The 18,472-nt window shown below is 50.5% G+C and overlaps 1 protein-coding gene across 1 annotated transcript in view; it reads right to left on the minus strand.

Annotated features, from left to right (window-relative positions):
• LOC139260446 (unconventional myosin-X-like) overlaps positions 1 to 18,472 on the minus strand; it is a 204,319-nt gene that overhangs the window by 163,625 nt on the left and 22,222 nt on the right. Inside the window, exons 5-7 of the mRNA XM_070877008.1 lie at positions 16,064 to 16,198; positions 6,382 to 6,506; positions 4,722 to 4,735 (exon numbers count right to left, since the gene is read on the minus strand). Of these exons, the coding sequence (XP_070733109.1) occupies positions 4,722 to 4,735; positions 6,382 to 6,506; positions 16,064 to 16,198 (274 nt within the window). The remainder of the gene's footprint in view (positions 1 to 4,721; positions 4,736 to 6,381; positions 6,507 to 16,063; positions 16,199 to 18,472) is intronic.

An 18,472-nucleotide genomic window follows, 5' to 3' on the forward strand; every position in this document is an offset into this window, starting at 1 on the left:
GCGGTGAAGAATCCTCGCACATCATGGCTGTCGGCCAGCTGCTGGATCTCCTGTGCTTTCTCCACCCACCATCTATTCTTTAGGTCGCGGGTTTTTTTTTGGACCTTTACCTTCAGCTGTCTGCAGAGCTGCTTTCACTCTCAACAAGCTCCCCGCTTGAGTGGAACTAAACTACAGAACCAATTGGGAACCTGTTCAATGTTCGTCGTCTCCAGGCTAGATCCAAGGTCATCCCATCCTCCATCATCAAACTATGAGTACGACGCACATTCAGAGGCTGAACTCCAAGCCATCGTCAACATCTTCACCAAGCCGTACGAAAGTATGGACCTTCCACTATGTTTTGTATTAATGCTTGGTGGTCACCAGACACCAGAGGGCGCCGTGGTCGGAGGTCATCGGGCTGTACGCATGTGGCATGTGTGCTTGGTCACCTGTATATAAGCTAGGTATCTTTGTCACGCTGGCACTCTTGGGCTGGAATAAAGATGGATCAGGTTGCACCTGAGTGAGTAACCAGACTCTTGAGTCATTACAATTGTCGACGAGGTAATTTAAGAACCTTCGCATGCACAATGGGCACTGTTGGAATCCTGGAGAGATTTGTGGAGGGCAAGAATGAGGCAGATTTTGTCGACCGCCTGGATCAGTATTTTGTGGCCAACGGCATGGAGGCAGAGGCCTACGCAGTTAAGTGCAGGGCAGTTCTCCTCACCGTTTGTGGTCCGAAAATTTATGGCCTCATGAAGAATCTTCTCTCGCCTGTACGTCCGGCGGAAAAAGGGTACAAGGAATTGTGTACGTTGGTGGGTAACCATCTAAAGCCAAAAGAGGGGATCATCATATCACGCTACCGTTTCTACACGTATGTTCGTGCTGAGGGCCAGGCCGTGTCGGGATTTGTCGTCGACCTGCGACGTCTTGCTGAGCCGTGTAAGTTCGGGAACATGCTGGAAGACATACTGCCTGATGTCTTCATGATAGGCATCAGCCATGATGCGATCCTCAGGAAGCTGTTGGCTGCAGAGACGCTGGATTTGAAAAAGGCCATCGCGACTGCCCGAACCTGAATGACGATGGATGATAATTTGGCAGATATCATCGACGAGTCGGAGTTCCACGGCAAATACTGTAAACAAGATGGCGTCGTCTTCGGGCAGAGCTGCTCACGCGAAACCTGCCGCTGCTCAGAGCCCGGCAACAGGTTCGATCCAGATTTCACCCTGTTGGCGTTGTGGGGGCAATCATCGGCCTCATCAGTGTTGGTTTAGACAATACTCATGCAATGGATGTTTGAAAGTGGGGCATCTTCACAAGATGTGTCCACAACGGAGCAAGTGTGGTGCGGCTCATCACGTGGTTGATGAGGACCAGTTCAGTGATGGCCCAGATACGCAACCCGAGGAGGAAGTGAATGGACTGTATTCGTTCCTGAGCAAGAGCCAGCCGATAGTCGTTAATGTGAAGCTAAATGGTGTGCCTGTATCAATGGAGCTGGACACGGGTGTGAGCCAGTCGATAATGAGCCAAAGGACATTCGACAAGCTGTGGGACACTAAGGCTGTGAAACCGAAGCTGAGTCCAGTCAATGCCAGGTTGCGTACTTACACTAAGGAACTCATACCGGTGCTCGGCAGTGCAGCAATCGAGGTGTCATATGACGGTGTGGTTCACGAGCTACCATTATGGATCATCCCAGGTAATGGTCCAATGCTGTTCGGCAGGAATTGGCTCGAGAAAATCAAGCTGAACTGGAATGATGTCAAGATGTTGTCCTTGGTGGATGATACTTCATCTGCTCAAATATTGAAAAAGTTTCCTTCTTTGTTTGAATTGGGCATTGGTAATTTTACAGGAGCCAAGGTGCAGATTCACCTGGACTCCAATGCAAGGCCTGTCTATCACAAAGCTCGGTCTGTTCCACACATGATGAGGGAGAAGGTTGAAATTGAGCTTGACAGACTCCAGCGTGAAGGGATCATATCACCGGTCGAGTTTAACGAGTGGGCTACTCCCATTGTTCCTGTGTTGAAGACTGATGGCACTGTCAGGATTTGTGGAGACGATCAGGTTACGATTAACCGATTTTCGAAACAGGATCGGTATCCATTACCGAGAGCTGATGACCTGTTCGCCATGCTAGCTGGTGGAAAGTCGTTCACGAAACTGGATCTGATGTCGGCCTATATGACCCAGGAGCTTGTCAACATTTCGAAGAAACTCACCTGCATCAACACCCATAAAGGACTGTTCATCTACAACAGGTGTCCTTTTGGGATTTGTTTGGCTGCAGCCATATTTCAGAGGAATATGGAGAGTTTACTGAAGTCCGTTCCTAGAACTGTCGTGTATCAAGATGACATTCTGGTCACAGGTCACGACACTGCTGAACATTTGAACAATCTTGAAAAAGTCCTACAGCATCTGGACAAATTGGGACTCAGGCTGAAACGCTCGAAGTGTGTATTCATGGCACCTGAAGTCGAATTCCTCGGGAGGAAGATTGCTGCTGATGGCATCAGGCCCACTGATTCGAAAACCGAGGCCATCAAAAATGCACCCAGGCCTCGATGGAGCAGAGTTCATTCCTTGGGCTACTCAACTACTTTGGTAATTTCTTACCCAGATTGAGCACTTTACTAGAGCCACTGCATGTGTTACTAAGAAAAGGCGAAACTGGGTTTGGGGTGTGTCTCAAAATAGAGCCTTTGAGAAGGCCAAGAATCTGCTATGTTCAAACAAGTTGCTTATCCATTATCATCCGCGTAAGCATCTTGAATTGGCCTGTGATAGAAATATAGAAAATAGGTGCAGGATTGGCCATTCGGCCCTTCGAGCATGCACCACCATTCAATATCATCATGGCTGATTATGCACTTCAGTACCCCATTCCTGCTTTCTCTCCATACCCTTTGATCCCTTTGGCCATAAGGGCCACATCTAACTCCCTTTTGAATATATCTAACGAAATGGTTTCAACAACTTCCTGTGGTAGAGAATTCCACATGCTCACAACTCTGAATGAAGAAGTTTGTCCTCATCTCGGTCCTAAATGGCTTACTCCTTATCCTTAGACTGTGACCCCTGTTTCTGGACTTCCCCAACATCGGGAACATTCTTCCTGCATCTAACCTGTCCAATCCCGTCAGTATTTTATATGTTTCTATGAGATCCACTCTAATTTTTCTAAATTCCATTGAATACAAGCCTAGTTGATCCAGTCTCTCCTCATATGCCAGTCCAGCCATCCCGGGAATCAGTCTGGTGAACCTTCGCTGCACTCCTTCAATAGCGAATGTCCTTCCTCAGATTAGGAGACCAAAACTGAACACAATATTCCAGGTGAGGCCTCACCAAGGCCCTGTACAACTGCAGTAAGACCTCCCTTCTCCTACTCAAATTCCCTCGCTATGAAGGTCAACATACCATTTGCCTTCTTCACCGCCTGCTGTACCTGCATGCCAACTTTCAATGACTGATGTACCATGACACCCAGGTCTCATTGCACCTCCCCTTTTCCTAATCTGCCGCCATTCAGATAATATACTGCCTTCATGTTTTTGCTCCCAAAGTGGATAACCTCACATTTATCCACATTATACTGCATCTGCCATGCATTTGCCCACTCACCTAACCTGTCCAAGTCACCCTGCAGCTGTACAGGGCCTTGGTGAGACCACACCTTGAATATTGTGTACAGTTTTGGTCTCCTAATCTGAGGAAGGACATTCATGCTATTGAGGGAGTGCAGCGAAGGTTCACCGGACTGATTCCTGGGATGACAGGATTGACCAATGAAGAAAAACTGGATCGACTAGGCTTTTATTCAATGGAATTTAGAAGAATGAGAGGGGATCTCATAGAAACATATAAAATTCTGACGGGTTTAGACAGGTTAGATGCAGGAAGAATGTTCCTGATGTTGGGGAAGTCCAGAGCCAGGGGTCACAGTCTAAGGATAAGGGGTAAGCCATTTAGGACCGAGATGAGGAGAAACTTCTTCATTCAGAGAGTTGTGAACCTGTGGAATTCTCTACCACAGAAAGTTGTTGAGGCCAGTTCGTTAGATATATTCAAAAGGGAGTTAGATGTGGCTCTTACGGCTAAAGGGCTCAAGAGGTATGGAGAGAAAGTAGGATTGGGGTACTGAAGTTGCATGATCAGCCATGATCTTATTGAATGGTGGTGCAGGCTCGAAAGGCCGAATGGCCTACTCCTGCACCTATTTTCTATATTTCTATGATACCTGGCTAAAAGGGTTGCACAGACTCGGATTGTATCCCTCGAGTGTAGAAGATTAAGGGGCGATCTGATCGAGGGGTTTACGCTAATTAAAGGGTTCGATCGGTGGATAGAGAGAAACCATTCCCTCTGGTGGGGGGAGTCCAGGACAAGGGGCAGGACCTTAAAATTAGAGCCCGGCCGTTCAGGGGTGATGTCGGGAAACACGTCTTCACACAAAGGGCAGTGGGAATCGGGAACTCTTTCCCCCAAAAAGCTGTTCAGGCTGGGGGTCAATTGAACATTTCGAGACAGAGATTGATAGATTGATGTTGGGTAAGGTAATTAGGATTACGGAACCAAGACAGGTAAATAAGGTTAAGATACAGATACAGATCTAACTGAATGGCGGAACAGCCTCGAGGGGCTGAATGGTCTCATCCTGCACTGTGTGATTCTTAGTAAAGAAAGTGGTACTGTCTCTGAGCTCAGACACTCACCTTTTCCAGCAGGTCTGCACCGAGGGTTAAGGTTTATCGGGTAACTGTAAGTTTAACTTAATTTTACTGTGGTGAGGGGGTGGCCTTAATCCTTCGAGAGTCACACTCAATCTGCAGCAATACCACCTCTCGCCTCTTATCCTCACCCCTTACCCCACACCCCCCCCACCCCACACACCTCATCCCACACCCACTCACCCTTTACCCCACACACATACTCATCCCACACTCCCTCACCCCACACACATACTCATCCCACACACCCTCACCCAACACACATACTCATCCCACACCCTCTCATCCCTTACCTCACACACCCTCATCCCACACACCTCATCCCATACCCCCTCACCCATCCTCAACCAACCCCTCACTCACGCCACATAGACCTCATCCCACACCCCCTCACTCCACACACCCTCACCCTACGCCACTCACACCCTCACCCCACACACCCCACAACCCACACCCCCTCACTCAATAGCCCACACCCCTCTCACCCCTACCCGACACACCACACCCCTCCTCACCTTTCAACCCTCATCTTTCACCCGCACCCCTCACACTCATCCCAAACAGTTTTTTTATTCAATCATGGGATGTGGACATTACTGGCAAGGCCAGCATTTATTGCCCATCCCTAATTTACTTGAGAAGGTGGTGGTGAGCTGCCTTTTTGACCCGCTGCAGTCCGTGTGGTGAAGGTGCTCCCACATTGCTGTGAGGGAGGGAGTTCGGGATTGTGACCCAGCGACGATGAAGGAACTGTGCTGGTCTTCCACTGGTAGTCAGTACATTGCTGCACTGGACACTTTGCACAGCTAGTGGGCATGGCCAGGGACAATGGTCAGTGGGTCATTGGCAGAGGGCAGGGAGTGGGGGACAGGGGTAGTGAGCAGGGGGCGGTGCACGAGGCAGGGGTCAGGGGTGATGTGCAGAGGGTAGGGGCGGTGCGGGGGGCAGGGGTGGTCAGCAGATGGCAGGGGTGTTGTGCAGAGGGCGGGGGCGCTGCGGGGTGCAGAGGTCAGGGGTGCTGAGCAGAGGGCATTGCAGAGGGCGGGGGCAGGGGTCGGTGCAGGGGACAGGGGTGGTGTGCAGAGGGCAGGGGTTGGTGTGGGGTAGGGGTGGACTGCAGAGGGCAGAGGTTGGTGCGGGGAGGACGGGGTCAGGGGTGGTGTGCAGGGGGCAGGGATGGTGAGCAGAGGGCAGAGATGGTGTGCAGGGGGCAGGGATGGTGAGTAGAGGGCAGGGGTCGGTGTGGGGGTCAGGGGTCAAGAGTGGTGTGCAAGGGTCAGGGATGGTGAGCAGACGGCAGAGGTCGGTGCGGGGCGGCAGGGGTTGGGGTGGTGTGCAGGGGGCAGGGGTGGTGAGCAGAGGGCAGGGGTCGGTGTGGGGGTCAGGGGTCAAGAGTGGTGTGCAAGGGTCAGGGATGGTGAGCAGACGGCAGAGGTCGGTGCGGGGGGTCAGGGGTTGGGGTGGTGTGCAGGGGGCAGGGGTGGTGAGCAGAGGGCAGGGGTGGGTGCGGGGGGGTCAGGAGTGGTGTGCAGGGGGCAGGGGTGGTGAGCAGAGGGCAGGGGTCGGTGCGGGGGGTCAGGGGTCAGGGGGGAACACAGACACAGCTGGGACGGACCTGTAAACAAAACCAGGGCGTGAAGGATACAGTCGACGATGCCGCCTCCGTGAATGTTCCCGTTCTGAGAGAAGTGAAGCTGGATGAATTTCCCGAAACGGCTGGAGTTGTTGTTGTAAACAGTCTTGGCGTTCCCGAAGGCTTCCATAACTGGACTGTGGGGAGAGATAAGCACCGTTAATGCGGCAGCTGCAGATCTTCCACCTTACTTACACTTTAGCTCATTCAAAACTCGGGTGCCCGTGTCCGAACTCACACCGTCCCACTCACTGACCGACATGGCTCAACGCCTCAGTTTTAAAATTCATTTCCTTGAATCCAAATTCCTCCATGGCCTTGCGTCCCTACCTCTGTAACCTCCTCTAGCTCGACAACTCTCCAAGACCTCTGCGCTCCACCAATTCTGGCCTATTTTTTTGCACCGACTTTTAACACTCCATGTTTGGCAGCCGTGCCTTCAGGTGCTTCGTCCCTAAGCTCTGGAACTGTACCCCAGTGAGAGTCAGTGTGTGTGGGACTGTACCCCAGTGAGAGTCAGTGTGTGTGGGACTGTACCCCAGTGAGAGTCAGTGTGTGTGGGACTGTACCCCAGTGAGCGTCAGTGTGTGTGGGACTGTACCCCAGTGAGCGTCAGTGTGTGTGGGACTGTACCCCAGTGAGAGTCAGTGTGTGTGGAACCCGTATCCCAGTGAGAGTCAGCGTGTGTGGAACATGAACCCCAGTGAGAGTCAATGTGTGTGGAACCCGTATCCCAGTGAGAGTCAGCGTGTGTGGAACTGTACCCCAGTGAGAGTCAGTGTGTGTGGGACTGTACCCCAGTGAGAGTCAGTGTGTGTGGGACTGTACCCCAGTGAGAGTCAGTGAATGTGTGATTGGACCCCAGTGAGAGTCAGTGTGTGTGAGACCCCTACTCCAGTGAGAGTCAGTGTGTGTGCAACTGTACCCCAATGAAAGTCAGTGTGTGTGGAACTGTACCCCAGTGAGCATCAGTGTGTGTGGGACTGTACCCCAGTGAGTGTCAGTATACGTGGGACCCGTACCCCAGTGAGAGTCAGTGTCTGGGGAACCTGTACCCTGTGGGAGCACAGTCCCGCATTTCTGAACGCTTTGCTTCAGCACGGGGTCTGAAGTTTGGATTAAGAAAGCAGGAAGATTGAAGTTTGGATTAAAAAACAAGAAGATTGGAAGTGTTATGTATGTAAACACGACCAAAGTGTAGGCCTTGCCACCAGGGGGCGCACCTGTAGGAGACCCAAGGGTCATCTGCACACCCTGGGCAAGCAGGTATAAAAGGCAGATTACCATGCTGCTTCCTCACTCTGGAGTTACAACAAAAAGACCAAGGTCACAACAGTTTGAGCTTAAGATATACAATCTTGTGGAGTTGTTCTAAACGTAACAATTGGCGACGAGTAACAGATCACAAACTTTCACACAGTTATGGCTGCCGTTGGTATTCTTGAGAGATTTGTTGAAGGTGATGATTGGGAAGCCTTCGTTGAGCGTCTTGACCAGTACTTCGTGGCCAACGACCTGGAAAAGGAAGGAACCGCGATCAAGCGCAGGGTGATTCTCCTCACCGTTTGCGGGTCCACAATATATGGCTTCATCAAAAATCTGCTAGCACCGATGAATCCAATGGAGAAGACATATGAAGAGCTGTGCACGCTGGTTCGGGAACACCTCAAGCTGAAGGAGAGCATCTTGGTGGCCAGGTATCGCTTTTATACGCACCATCGCTCCGAGGGCCAGGACGTGGCGAGCTATGTCGCCGACCTAAGACGCCTTGCGGGACCGTGCGTATTTGCTGGATTTTTGGGGGAAGTGTTGCGGGACTTTTTCGTGCTTGGAATCGGCCACCAGGTCATTCTTCGCAAACTGCTGTCTGTCGAATCCCTAGATCTGAGCAAAGCCATCACAAAAGCCCAGGCTTTTATGTCCAGGAACGATAACGGTAAACAGATATCATTGCAGCATCGGAACTCACCGGCAAGTACTGTGCATAAAATAATGCCTTCAGCAGGCAGAACTGTACATGGCAGGGCCTACACGCCCGCAGAGGCCAGACCGAGGATGACTCCGAGCCCGCCGTGGAGCGTGAATGCGAATCCATTAACACCATGTTGGCGCTGCGGGGGTAATCATAGAGCCCATCAATGTTGATTCAAGCACTACGTGTGCAAGGGCTGTGAAACAATAGGGCACCTCCAGAGAATGTGCAGATGTGCTGTGACTCACCATGTGGCAGAGTCGGCAGAAGTTGACCGATCCGGCGCGGATCATGCTGAAAGAGTAAGAGAGGCTGAAGAGGAAGTGTATGGGGTACACACCTTCACCAATAAAAGCCCTCCGATGATGTTAAAAGACAAATTAAACGGCATTCCCGTTTCCATGGAATTGGACACAGGGGTGTGTCAGTCAATTATGAGTCAGTAGGGCAATAAGGCACAAAGGCCAAAACTAAGCCCGATCCACACCAAGCTGTGCACTTACACCAAAAAGCTCATGCCAGTCATTGGCAGTGCGGCAGTGAAGGTATCATATGATGGGGCTGTGCATGATTTACCACTATGGATTGTTCCAGGCCCAACACTGTGCCGGTATTGAAGAACGACGGGATCTGCAGGGACTACAAGGTAACGATCAACCGAGTCTCGTTACAGGACCAATAGCCACTACCCAAAGCAGATGACCTGTTTGCCACACTAGCAGGGGGGAAGTCGTTCATCAAGCTGGATCTAACCTCTGCTTACATGACACAGGAGCTGCCTGAACCATCAAAACAATTGACGTGCATCAACACGCACAAAGGACTGTTCATACATCACAGATGCCCCTTTGGGATTCACTCGGTGGCGGCCATCTTCCAGAGGAACATGGAGAGTCTGCTGAAATCGGTTCCATGTACAGTGGTGTTCCAAGACAACATCCTGATGACTGGCCGCAACACTGGCGAACACTTCCACAACCTGGAAGAGGTTCTCAAGCGACTGGACAGAGGCTCCAAGTGTGTTTTCCAGGCGCCAGAGGTCGAATTTCTGGGGAGAAAGATTTTGGCGGACAGCATCAGACCCATGGATTCCAAGACGGAGGCCATCAAGAATGCACCCAGACCACAGAATGTGATGGAGCTGCGTTCGTTCCTGGGACTCCTCAACTATTTCGGTAACTTTCTACCGGGGTTGAGCACTTTGCTGGAACCACTGCATTTATTGCTACGCAAGGGTGACGACTGGGTCTGGGGTAAATCTCAAGAGACAGCCTTTAATAAGGCCAGAAACCTGCTATGTTCTAACAAGTTACTTGTATTTTTGACCCGTGTAAACATTTAGTACTAGCTTGTGATGCAGCTTCGTACGGGGTCGGTTGTGTGTTACAGCAAGCCAATGTGTCGGGCAAACTGCAACCGGTTGCATATGCGTTCAGAAGTTTATCTAAGGCTGAAAGATCCCACAATATGGTTGAGAAAGAAGCATTAGCTTGTGTATACGGGGTTAAAAAATGCACCAATACCTATTTGGGCTCCGATTCGAGCTCGAAACCAACCACAAGTCGCTCATTTCGTAGTTCCCAGAAAGTAAAGTGATTAACACCAATGCTTCATCCCGCATCCAAAGATGGGCACTAACATTATCCGCATATGACTATGTAATCCGCCATAGACCAGGCACTGAGAGCTGTGCGGATGCCCTCAGTCGGCTACCATTGCCCACCAGCGGGGTGGAAATGGCGCAACTTGCAGACTTGCTCCTTGTAATGGATGCTTTTGAGAGCGAGGGGTCACCCGTCACGGCTCGCGAGATCAGGACCTGGACTCGCAGGACCTGGTGCTATCACTTGTAAAAAGCTGCGCCCTCAATGGGAGCTGGTCGCCGGTCCCAGGGGAAATGCAAGACGAAATTAAGCCATTCCACCAATGCAAGGACGAAATGTCCATCCATTCGGACTACCTCCTATGGGGGAATCGTGTAATTTTACCAAAAAAATGGCAGGGAAACGTTTATACACGGCCTTCACAGTATCCACCCAGGCATAGTCATGATGAAGGCTATCACCCGGTCGCACGTTTGGTGGCCCGGCATTGACTCGGAATTGGAGTCATGCGTACACCAATGTAACACTTGCTCACAGTTGAGCAACGCACCCAGGGAGGCCCCACTGAGCCTGTGGTCATGGCCCTCCAAACTGCGGTCAAGGGTCCACGTAGATTTTGCTGGCCCCATTCTAGGAAAGATGTTCCTTGTAGCAGTGGACGCTTACTCTAAATGGATTGAATGTATAATAATGTTGTCATGTACGTCCACTGCCAGCATTGAAAGCCTCAGGGCCATGTTCGCCACCCATGGTTTGCCCGACATCCTTGTCAGTGACAATGAACCATGCTTCACCAGCTCGAAATTCAACGAGTTCATGACCCGCAATGGCATCAAGCATGTCAGGTCTGCGCCATTTAAGCCTGCATCCAATGGTCAAGCGGAACGGGCAGTCCAAACCATCAAGCAGAGCTTGAAACGCGTGACGGACAGTTCCCTGCAGACCCAGTTATCTCGGATTCTGCTCAGCTACCGCACGTGACCCCACTCGCTTACTGGGGCTCCCCCTGCAGAATTGTTAATTAAGAGAGCACTCAAAACCAGGCTCCTTAGTCCACCCGGATCTCAATGATCACGTAGAAACCCGGCGTCACCGGCATAATGTGTACCACGATCGCGCGGCTGTATCGCGTGACATTGAGGTTAAGGACCCTGTGTTTGTCTTAATTACGGTCACGGTCCCAAATGGATTGCTGGCACTGTTTTAGCCAAGGAGGGGAATAGAGTGTTTGTTGTCAAACTCTTGAATGGACAAACATACAGAAAGCACTTGGATCAGACCAAACTGCGATTCACTGACAACCAAGAACAGTTTGAAGAAGACTTTACCATCTATGATTCACTAACACACACCCAACCAGCAATCGACCTCGCTGTCAACCACGAGGATGAACCCACCATGCCCGACAGTCCGATCAGACCAGCTGCGCTGCCGTGCAGCAATGATCCGACCAACTCACCCATGCCAGGTCTTCAACTCAGGCGGCAAATGCAGTATAATGTGGATAAATGTGAGGTTATCCACTTTGGGGGCAAAAACAGGAAGGCAGAATATTATCTGAATGGTGACAGATTAGGAAAAGGGGAGGTGCAACGAGACCTGGGTGTCATGGTACATCAGTCATTGAAAGTTGGCATGCAGGTACAGCAGGCGGTGAAGAAGGCAAATAGCATGTTGGCCTTCATAGCTAGGGGATTTGAGTACAGGAGCAGGGAGGTGTTACTGCAGTTGTACAGGGCCTTGGTGAGGCCTCACCTGGAATATTGTGTACAGTTTTGGTCTCCTAATCTGAGGAAGGACGTTCTTGCTATTGAGGGAATGCAGCGAAGGTTCACCAGACTGATTCCTGGGATGGCAGGACTGACATTGAGGAGCGATTGGATCGATTGGGCCTGTATTCAATGAAATTTAGAAGAATGAGAGGGGATCTCATAGAAGCATATAAAATTCTGACGGGATTGGACAGTTTAAGGCAGGAAGAAGTTCCCGATGTTGGGGAAGTCCAGAACTAGGAGTCACAGTCTAAGGATAAGGGGGAGGTCATTTAGGACCGAGATGAGGAGAAACTTCTTCACTCGGAGAGTTGTTAACCTGTGGAATTTGCTACCGCAGAGAGTTGTTGAGGCCAGTTCGTTAGATATATTCAAAAGGGAGTTAGATATGCCCCTTACAGCTAAAGGGATCAAGGGGTATGGAGAGAAAGCAGGAAAAGGGTACTGTAGTTGAATGATCAGCCATGATCTTATTGAATGGTGGTGCAGGCTCGAAGGGCCAAATGGCCTGCTCCTGCACCTAATTTCTATGTTTCTATAATCAACCCGGGAACGCAGAGCCCCGGATCGCCTCAACTTGTAAATAACTTGTACATAAGACTTTGGAGGGGAATGATCTTATGTATGTAAACTCTACCAAAGTGTAATACTTTCCACCAAGGGCCGCACCTGCATACCCTGGGCAAGCAGGTATAAAAGGCAGTCTACCATGCTGGTAGTTACAATAAAGAGACCAAGGTCACAACAGTTTGAGCTCAAGATGTGCAGTCTTGTGGAGTTATTCTTAATGTAACTGAAAGTTTGGATCGAAAAGAGACTGTTAGACAATGTGGTGCCTTCCAGCCATTGAGATGAGAGACTGGTCATGTCTGGATGTTAAATATTTGAGTACCTTGTTACAGTGGGAATAATGGAAATTCAGGACTAAACGATTTGATGATGTCTGTATGTTAAGTATTTGATTGTACCTTTGTTACTAATTAATGACATCTGTAGGTTAAACAAGCAATGTTAAGCATTTGAGTACCTTGTTACCGTGGGAATAATAGTCTGTATGTTAAACGATTCGGAAAACAGTTAGTCATGATTGTCTAAATGCAAATAATAAGAGTTCAAAGGCTTTTTAGATATAAAAGATGGAACTGGCTTTTGTCACAGACTCATGCAATGTCGAGACTCTTATGGACTGTAGAGACACTTGGACAGGAGAGACACTGGAATCTTGAAAGGTGTGTAACTTCTGGAAGAGCTGACTTTGCAAGCAGAGTTGTTGGCTTGTGAATGTCTGAATGTCTAAATAAAGATCCAACCTTTACAACAACTGTGTGTGTGCGGGTAATTCGACGTTAAAAGCAACAAAGCAAAAAAGAGCAAGACAGCTGTTTACAACATTTTGGTGACCCCAATGTTATTTTGAAAAATTCGTTGGCTGAGTCGTTCGAAGAAGTGTTTCCCACACATCAGTTCGAGGGTTGAGCATTCTCTTAGTTGTCGTGACTTAAAGGGATCTTCAGTTAGTATGGGAGGTTCAGGGGATATTCCAGATGAGGTCCGGTCATTTCTTAATGAGTGGATTGAGTCGAAAGGGGGACCTTATAGGATAGGACAGGAAACAATGACAAGAGGATGGAGAGAGACACGGCAGTCCTTAGTGGAGAATGTCCAGTTAAAAAAGATTAAAGGGTTTGGGTTAAAAAGTGATAAAAAGAGAAAAGCGTTAGTGCTATAGTGTCTAATGCTGGGGATTCAAAAGTTAGGAGAAGAGGCTGAGACTAGAGATAGAGAAGTTTCAGAACTCACAGAGCAGCAGCAAGGAAAGAAATAGAGAATTGGCGATTTCAGGCATTCGGGGCAGCCAGGACTGTACTGACGCTGGATCAACATCTTGCTGATGAACAAAACCATAATCAAGATCTACAGAAAGGAATATCTACGCTGCAGCAGATGGTGGTATTAGGTTGCCCAGCGGAGACAGCAATTGATGAAACCGGGTGGTATTCGGAGGATTCCCAAGGTCTGAGAGTTGAAAAGGGGAGTAAGGGACAGGGAGAATGCCCACCGTTCCCTTCCGAAGCTCCTTTGCCTCCTCCAACTTCGGAGCCTCGAATCCGTGTGGTGGGGTGGCATTAATGCAATAGTAAGAAAGGACATTAGATTGGATGATGTGGAATCGGTATGAGTGGAGCAACGGAATACCAAGGGGCAAAAAACACTAGTGGGAGTTGTGTACAGACCACCAAACAGTAGTAGTGAGGTTGGGGACAGCATCAAACAAGAAATTAGGGGTGCATGCAATAAAGGTACAGCAGTTATCATGGGTGACTTTAATCTACATATTGATTGGGCTAACCAAACTGGCAGCAATGCGGAGGATTTCCTGGAGTGTATTAGGGAATGTTTTCTCGACCAATATGTCGAGGAACCAACTAGAGAGCTGGCCAACCTAGACTGGGTAATGTGTAATGAGAAAGGGCTAATTAGCAATCTTGTTGTGCGAGGCCCCTTGGGGAAGAGTGACCATAATATAGTAGAATTCTTTCATAAGATGGAGTGTGACACAGTTAATTCAGAAACTAGGCTCCTGAACTTGAGGTTTGAGGTGTGAATTGGCTAGAATAGACTGGCAAATGATACTTTAAGGGTTGACGATGGATAGACAATGGCAAACATTTAAAGATCACATGGATGAACTTCAGCAATTGAATCCCTGTCTGGAGTAAAAATAAAATGGGGAAGGTGGCTCAACCGTTGTTAACAAGGGAAATTAAGGATAGTGTTAAATCCAAGGAAGAGGCATATAAATTGGCCAGAAAAAGCAGCAAACCTGAGGACTGGGAGAAATTAAGAATTCAGCAGAGGAGGACAAAAGGTTTAATTAAGAGGAGGAAAATAGAGTATGAGAAGAAGCTTACCGGGAACATAAAAACTGACTGCAAAAGCTTCTATAGATATGTGAAGAGAAAAGGATTAGTGAAGACAAACGTAGGTCCCTTGCAGTCGGATTCAGGTGAATTTATAATGGGGAACAAAGAAATGGCAGACCAACTGAACAAATACTTTGGTTCTGTCTTCACGAAGGAAGACACAAATAACCTTCCGGAATTACGAGGGGACCGAGGGTCTAGTGAGAAGGAGGAACTGAAGGATATCCTTATTAGGCGGGAACTGTACCCCAGACGAGTCAGTGTGTGTGGAACTGTACCCCAGTGAGAGTCAGTGTGTGTGGAACTGTACCCCAGTGAGAGGCAGTGTGTGTGCAACTGTACCCCAGTGAGAGTCAGTGTGTGTGGAACTGAACCACAGCGAGAGTCAGTACATATGGAACTGTACCCCAGTGAGAGTCATTGTGTGTGGGAATGTACCCCAGTGAGAGTCAAGTGTGTGTGGAACTGTACCCCAGTGAGAGTCAGTGTGTGGAACTGTACCCCAGTGAGAGCCATTGTGTGTGGCCCCAGTGAGAGTCAGTGTGTGTGGACTGTACCCCAGTGACAGTCAGTGTGTGTGGGACTGTACCCCAGTGTGAGTCAGTGTGTGTGGACTGTACCCCAGTGATAGTCAGTGTGTGTGGACTGTACCCCAGTGATAGTCAGTATGTGTGGGACTGTACCCCAGTGAGAGTCAGCGGGCTGGATTTCCGGGTCTTCTCTCCTTTTCTCGCCCCGGAGCGGTGGCAATGGTGCGCAGCAATTCTCGGGTCTGGTTTAACAGCGGCTCTGAGCAGCACCGCCCGGAAGAGCTGCGCCTGGTGCATTACGCCCCGCCTGGTTGCGACACCGGTGCGAGTTTGGACTATTGCCCGACCCATATGCGCAAAGCGCATGCCGCATTGACCCCCCCATGGGAAATCAGGGCAGACCAAGAATCCCGACAGCGGAGCAATGAGTCATGGACTCCTAAGTTAAGTGTGATTGTTTTTTCTTTTCATTTTTTTGGCCATTTGTGTTGTAGTGGCGTGGGCAATGTTTTTGTTGTTTTTTTTATTTTAACCTCCCCCACGTCTCTGGGAGCGCTCCCACCCGGCTCTTTAGCTCGGGCGTTCCCCATCCTCGCGCTCGAGAGAGGTGTACAACGCCTCCCTTAGCGCGCGCCCCCTGATGCAAACTGTTCCCGGGCGCTAACTCTCCCGCCCCGCTGCCATTATCACCCCGAAAACATCAAAGCTGAAAATCCAGTCCAGTGTCTTTTCAGGGTTGAATTACTGAAGGAGAACAGTATGATGGAAGGGTTGGGGAGTGGGATTAGGAGGATCCCTCTTTCGAAGAGATGCCAGATGTGTGAATTGTGCTGGAAGGTTGCACGATGTGAAGTAGTTGCACACCCATGGACGCCGCGCTCAGTGTCCGTACCTGCTCTCCAGGATGGCCTGTTCCACGTGTGTGCTCCTCTTGTGGGCCAAGGCTCCTGCCGAACTCTGGCTCATCACCGACAGAAACTGGAGCAGTAGCTTCGTGCTCTCCGTCTTACCGGCTCCACTCTCCCCACTGCACAGGTCGCAGGTCGCAGGTCACAGGCCAGGGGGCGAAAAACATCTACAAGTTAGACCTTCGCTCGCCGTATTTTATTCATGTTGTTTACTCATTAGAGTTTGGCAATGTGGTGATCCTGTTGCTGGACTAATAACCCAGAGAACGAGAGTTCAGAACCCACATGGGCAGTTTGAGAATTTGAATCCAATTTAAAAATCTGGAACTTAGCATCTGGTCTCAGTAAAAGTGACCATTAAGCTGTCGGATTATCATAAAAACCCAACTGGTTCACCAACAGTCTTCAGGGAAGGAAACCTGCCGTCCTTACCTGGTCTGGGCCTATATCACTTTAGTCCCACACAAAGGTGGGGTAGAGGGATATGTGGAGACGGTGGGTGGGGTTGGGGGAGGCAGTGGCTGGGGTTGGAGGGGACAGTGGGTGGGGTTGGGTTTTGGGGGAAGATGGTGGGTGGGGTTCGGGGAGAAGGTGGGTGGGGGGGTTTGGGGAGAAGGTGGGTGGGGGGGTTTGAGGAGAAGGTAGGTGGGGGGGGGTTTGTGGAGAAGGTGGGTGGGGGGTGGTTTGTGGAGAAGGTGGGTCGGGGGTGGTTTGAGGAGAAGGTGGGTGGGGGGGGTTTGTGGAGAAGGTGGGTGGGGGGGGTTTGGGGAGAAGGTAGGTGGGGGGTGGTTTGAGGAGAAAGTGGGTGGAGGGGTTTGGGGAGAAGGTAGGTGGGGGGGGTTTGTGGAGAAGGTGGGTCGGGGGTGGTTTGTGGAGAAGGTGGGTGGGGGGTGGTTTGGGGAGAAAGTGGGTGGGGGGGGTTTGGGGAGAAGGTAGGTGGGTGGGGTTTGTGGAGAAGGTGGGTGGGGGGGTTTGGGGAGAAGGTGGATGGGGGGTTTGGGGAGAAGGTGGGTGGGGGGGGTTTGGGGAGAAGGTGGGTGGGGGGTGGTTTGAGGAGAAAGTGGGTGGGGGGGTTTGGGGAGAAGGTAGGTGGGGGGGTTTGTGGAGAAGGTGGGTGGGGGGGGTTTGTGGAGAAGGTGGGTGGGGGGTGGTTTGGGGAGAAAGTGGGTGGGGGGGGTTTGGGGAGAAGGTGGGTGGGGGGGTTTGGGGAGAAGGTGAGTGGGTGGGATTTGTGGAGAAGGTGGGTGGGGGGGTTTGGGGAGAAGGTGGATGGGGGGTGGTTTGGGGAGAAAGTGGGTGGGGGGGTTTGGGGAGAAGGTAGGTGGGGGGGTTTGTGGAGAAGGTGGGTGGGGGGGTTTGGGGAGAAGGTGAGTGGGTGGGATTTGTGGAGAAGGTGGGTGGGGGATGGTATGGGGAGAAAGTGGGTGGGGGGGGTTTGGGGAGAAGGTGGGTGGGGGGGTTTGGGGAGAAGGTGAGTGGGTGGGATTTGTGGAGAAGGTGGGTGGGGGGGTTTGGGGAGAAGGTGGATGGGGGGTGGTTTGGGGAGAAAGTGGGTGGGGGGGTTTGGGGAGAAGGTAGGTGGGGGGGTTTGTGGAGAAGGTGGGTGGGGGGGTTTGGGGAGAAGGTGAGTGGGTGGGATTTGTGGAGGTGGGTGGGGGGGTTTGGGGAGAAGGTGGGTGGGTGGGGTTGGGACGGACGGTGGATGTGGTTGGGCTTTGGGGAGGTGAGTGGGTGGGGGGGGGGGGGGTTGGGGAGATGGTGCGTTGGGCGTGGGAGGATGGTGGTGGGTTTTGATCTGATTGTTTCTCCCTGTTCGTAACTTGCTTTGGTTGGTAGCCTGACATCAGTAGTAGGGAAAATATGAGAATCTATTATTAAGGAAGTGGTGACAGGGCACGTAGAAAATAATAATAGGATTGGGCAGAGTCAACACGGATTTATAAAAAAAGACTTGCATTTATATAGCGCCTTTCATGACCACCAGAAGTCTCAAAACGCTTTACAGCCAATGAAGTACTTTTTGGAGTGTAGTCACTGTTGTAATGTGGGAAACACAGCAGCCAATTTGCGCACAGCAAGCTCCAACAAACAGCAATATGATAATGACGAGATAATCTGCTAATTTGTAATGTTGGTTGAGGGATAAATATTGGCCAGGACACCGGGGATAACTCCCCTGCTCTTCTTCGAAATAGTGCCATGGGATCTTTTATGTCCACTTGAGAGAGCAGACAGGACCTTGGTTTAACATCTCATCTGAAAGACGGCACCCTCTGACAGTGCAGCGCTCCCTCAGCACAGCACTGGAGTGTCAGCCTTGATTTTTCTGCGCTCAAATCCATGGAGTGGGACTTGAACACACAAGCTTCTGACTCAGAGGCGACAGTGTTACC

The sequence above is a fragment of the Pristiophorus japonicus genome, chromosome 3 (assembly GCF_044704955.1).
Source record: "Pristiophorus japonicus isolate sPriJap1 chromosome 3, sPriJap1.hap1, whole genome shotgun sequence".
Lineage (NCBI taxonomy): Eukaryota > Metazoa > Chordata > Chondrichthyes > Pristiophoridae > Pristiophorus > Pristiophorus japonicus.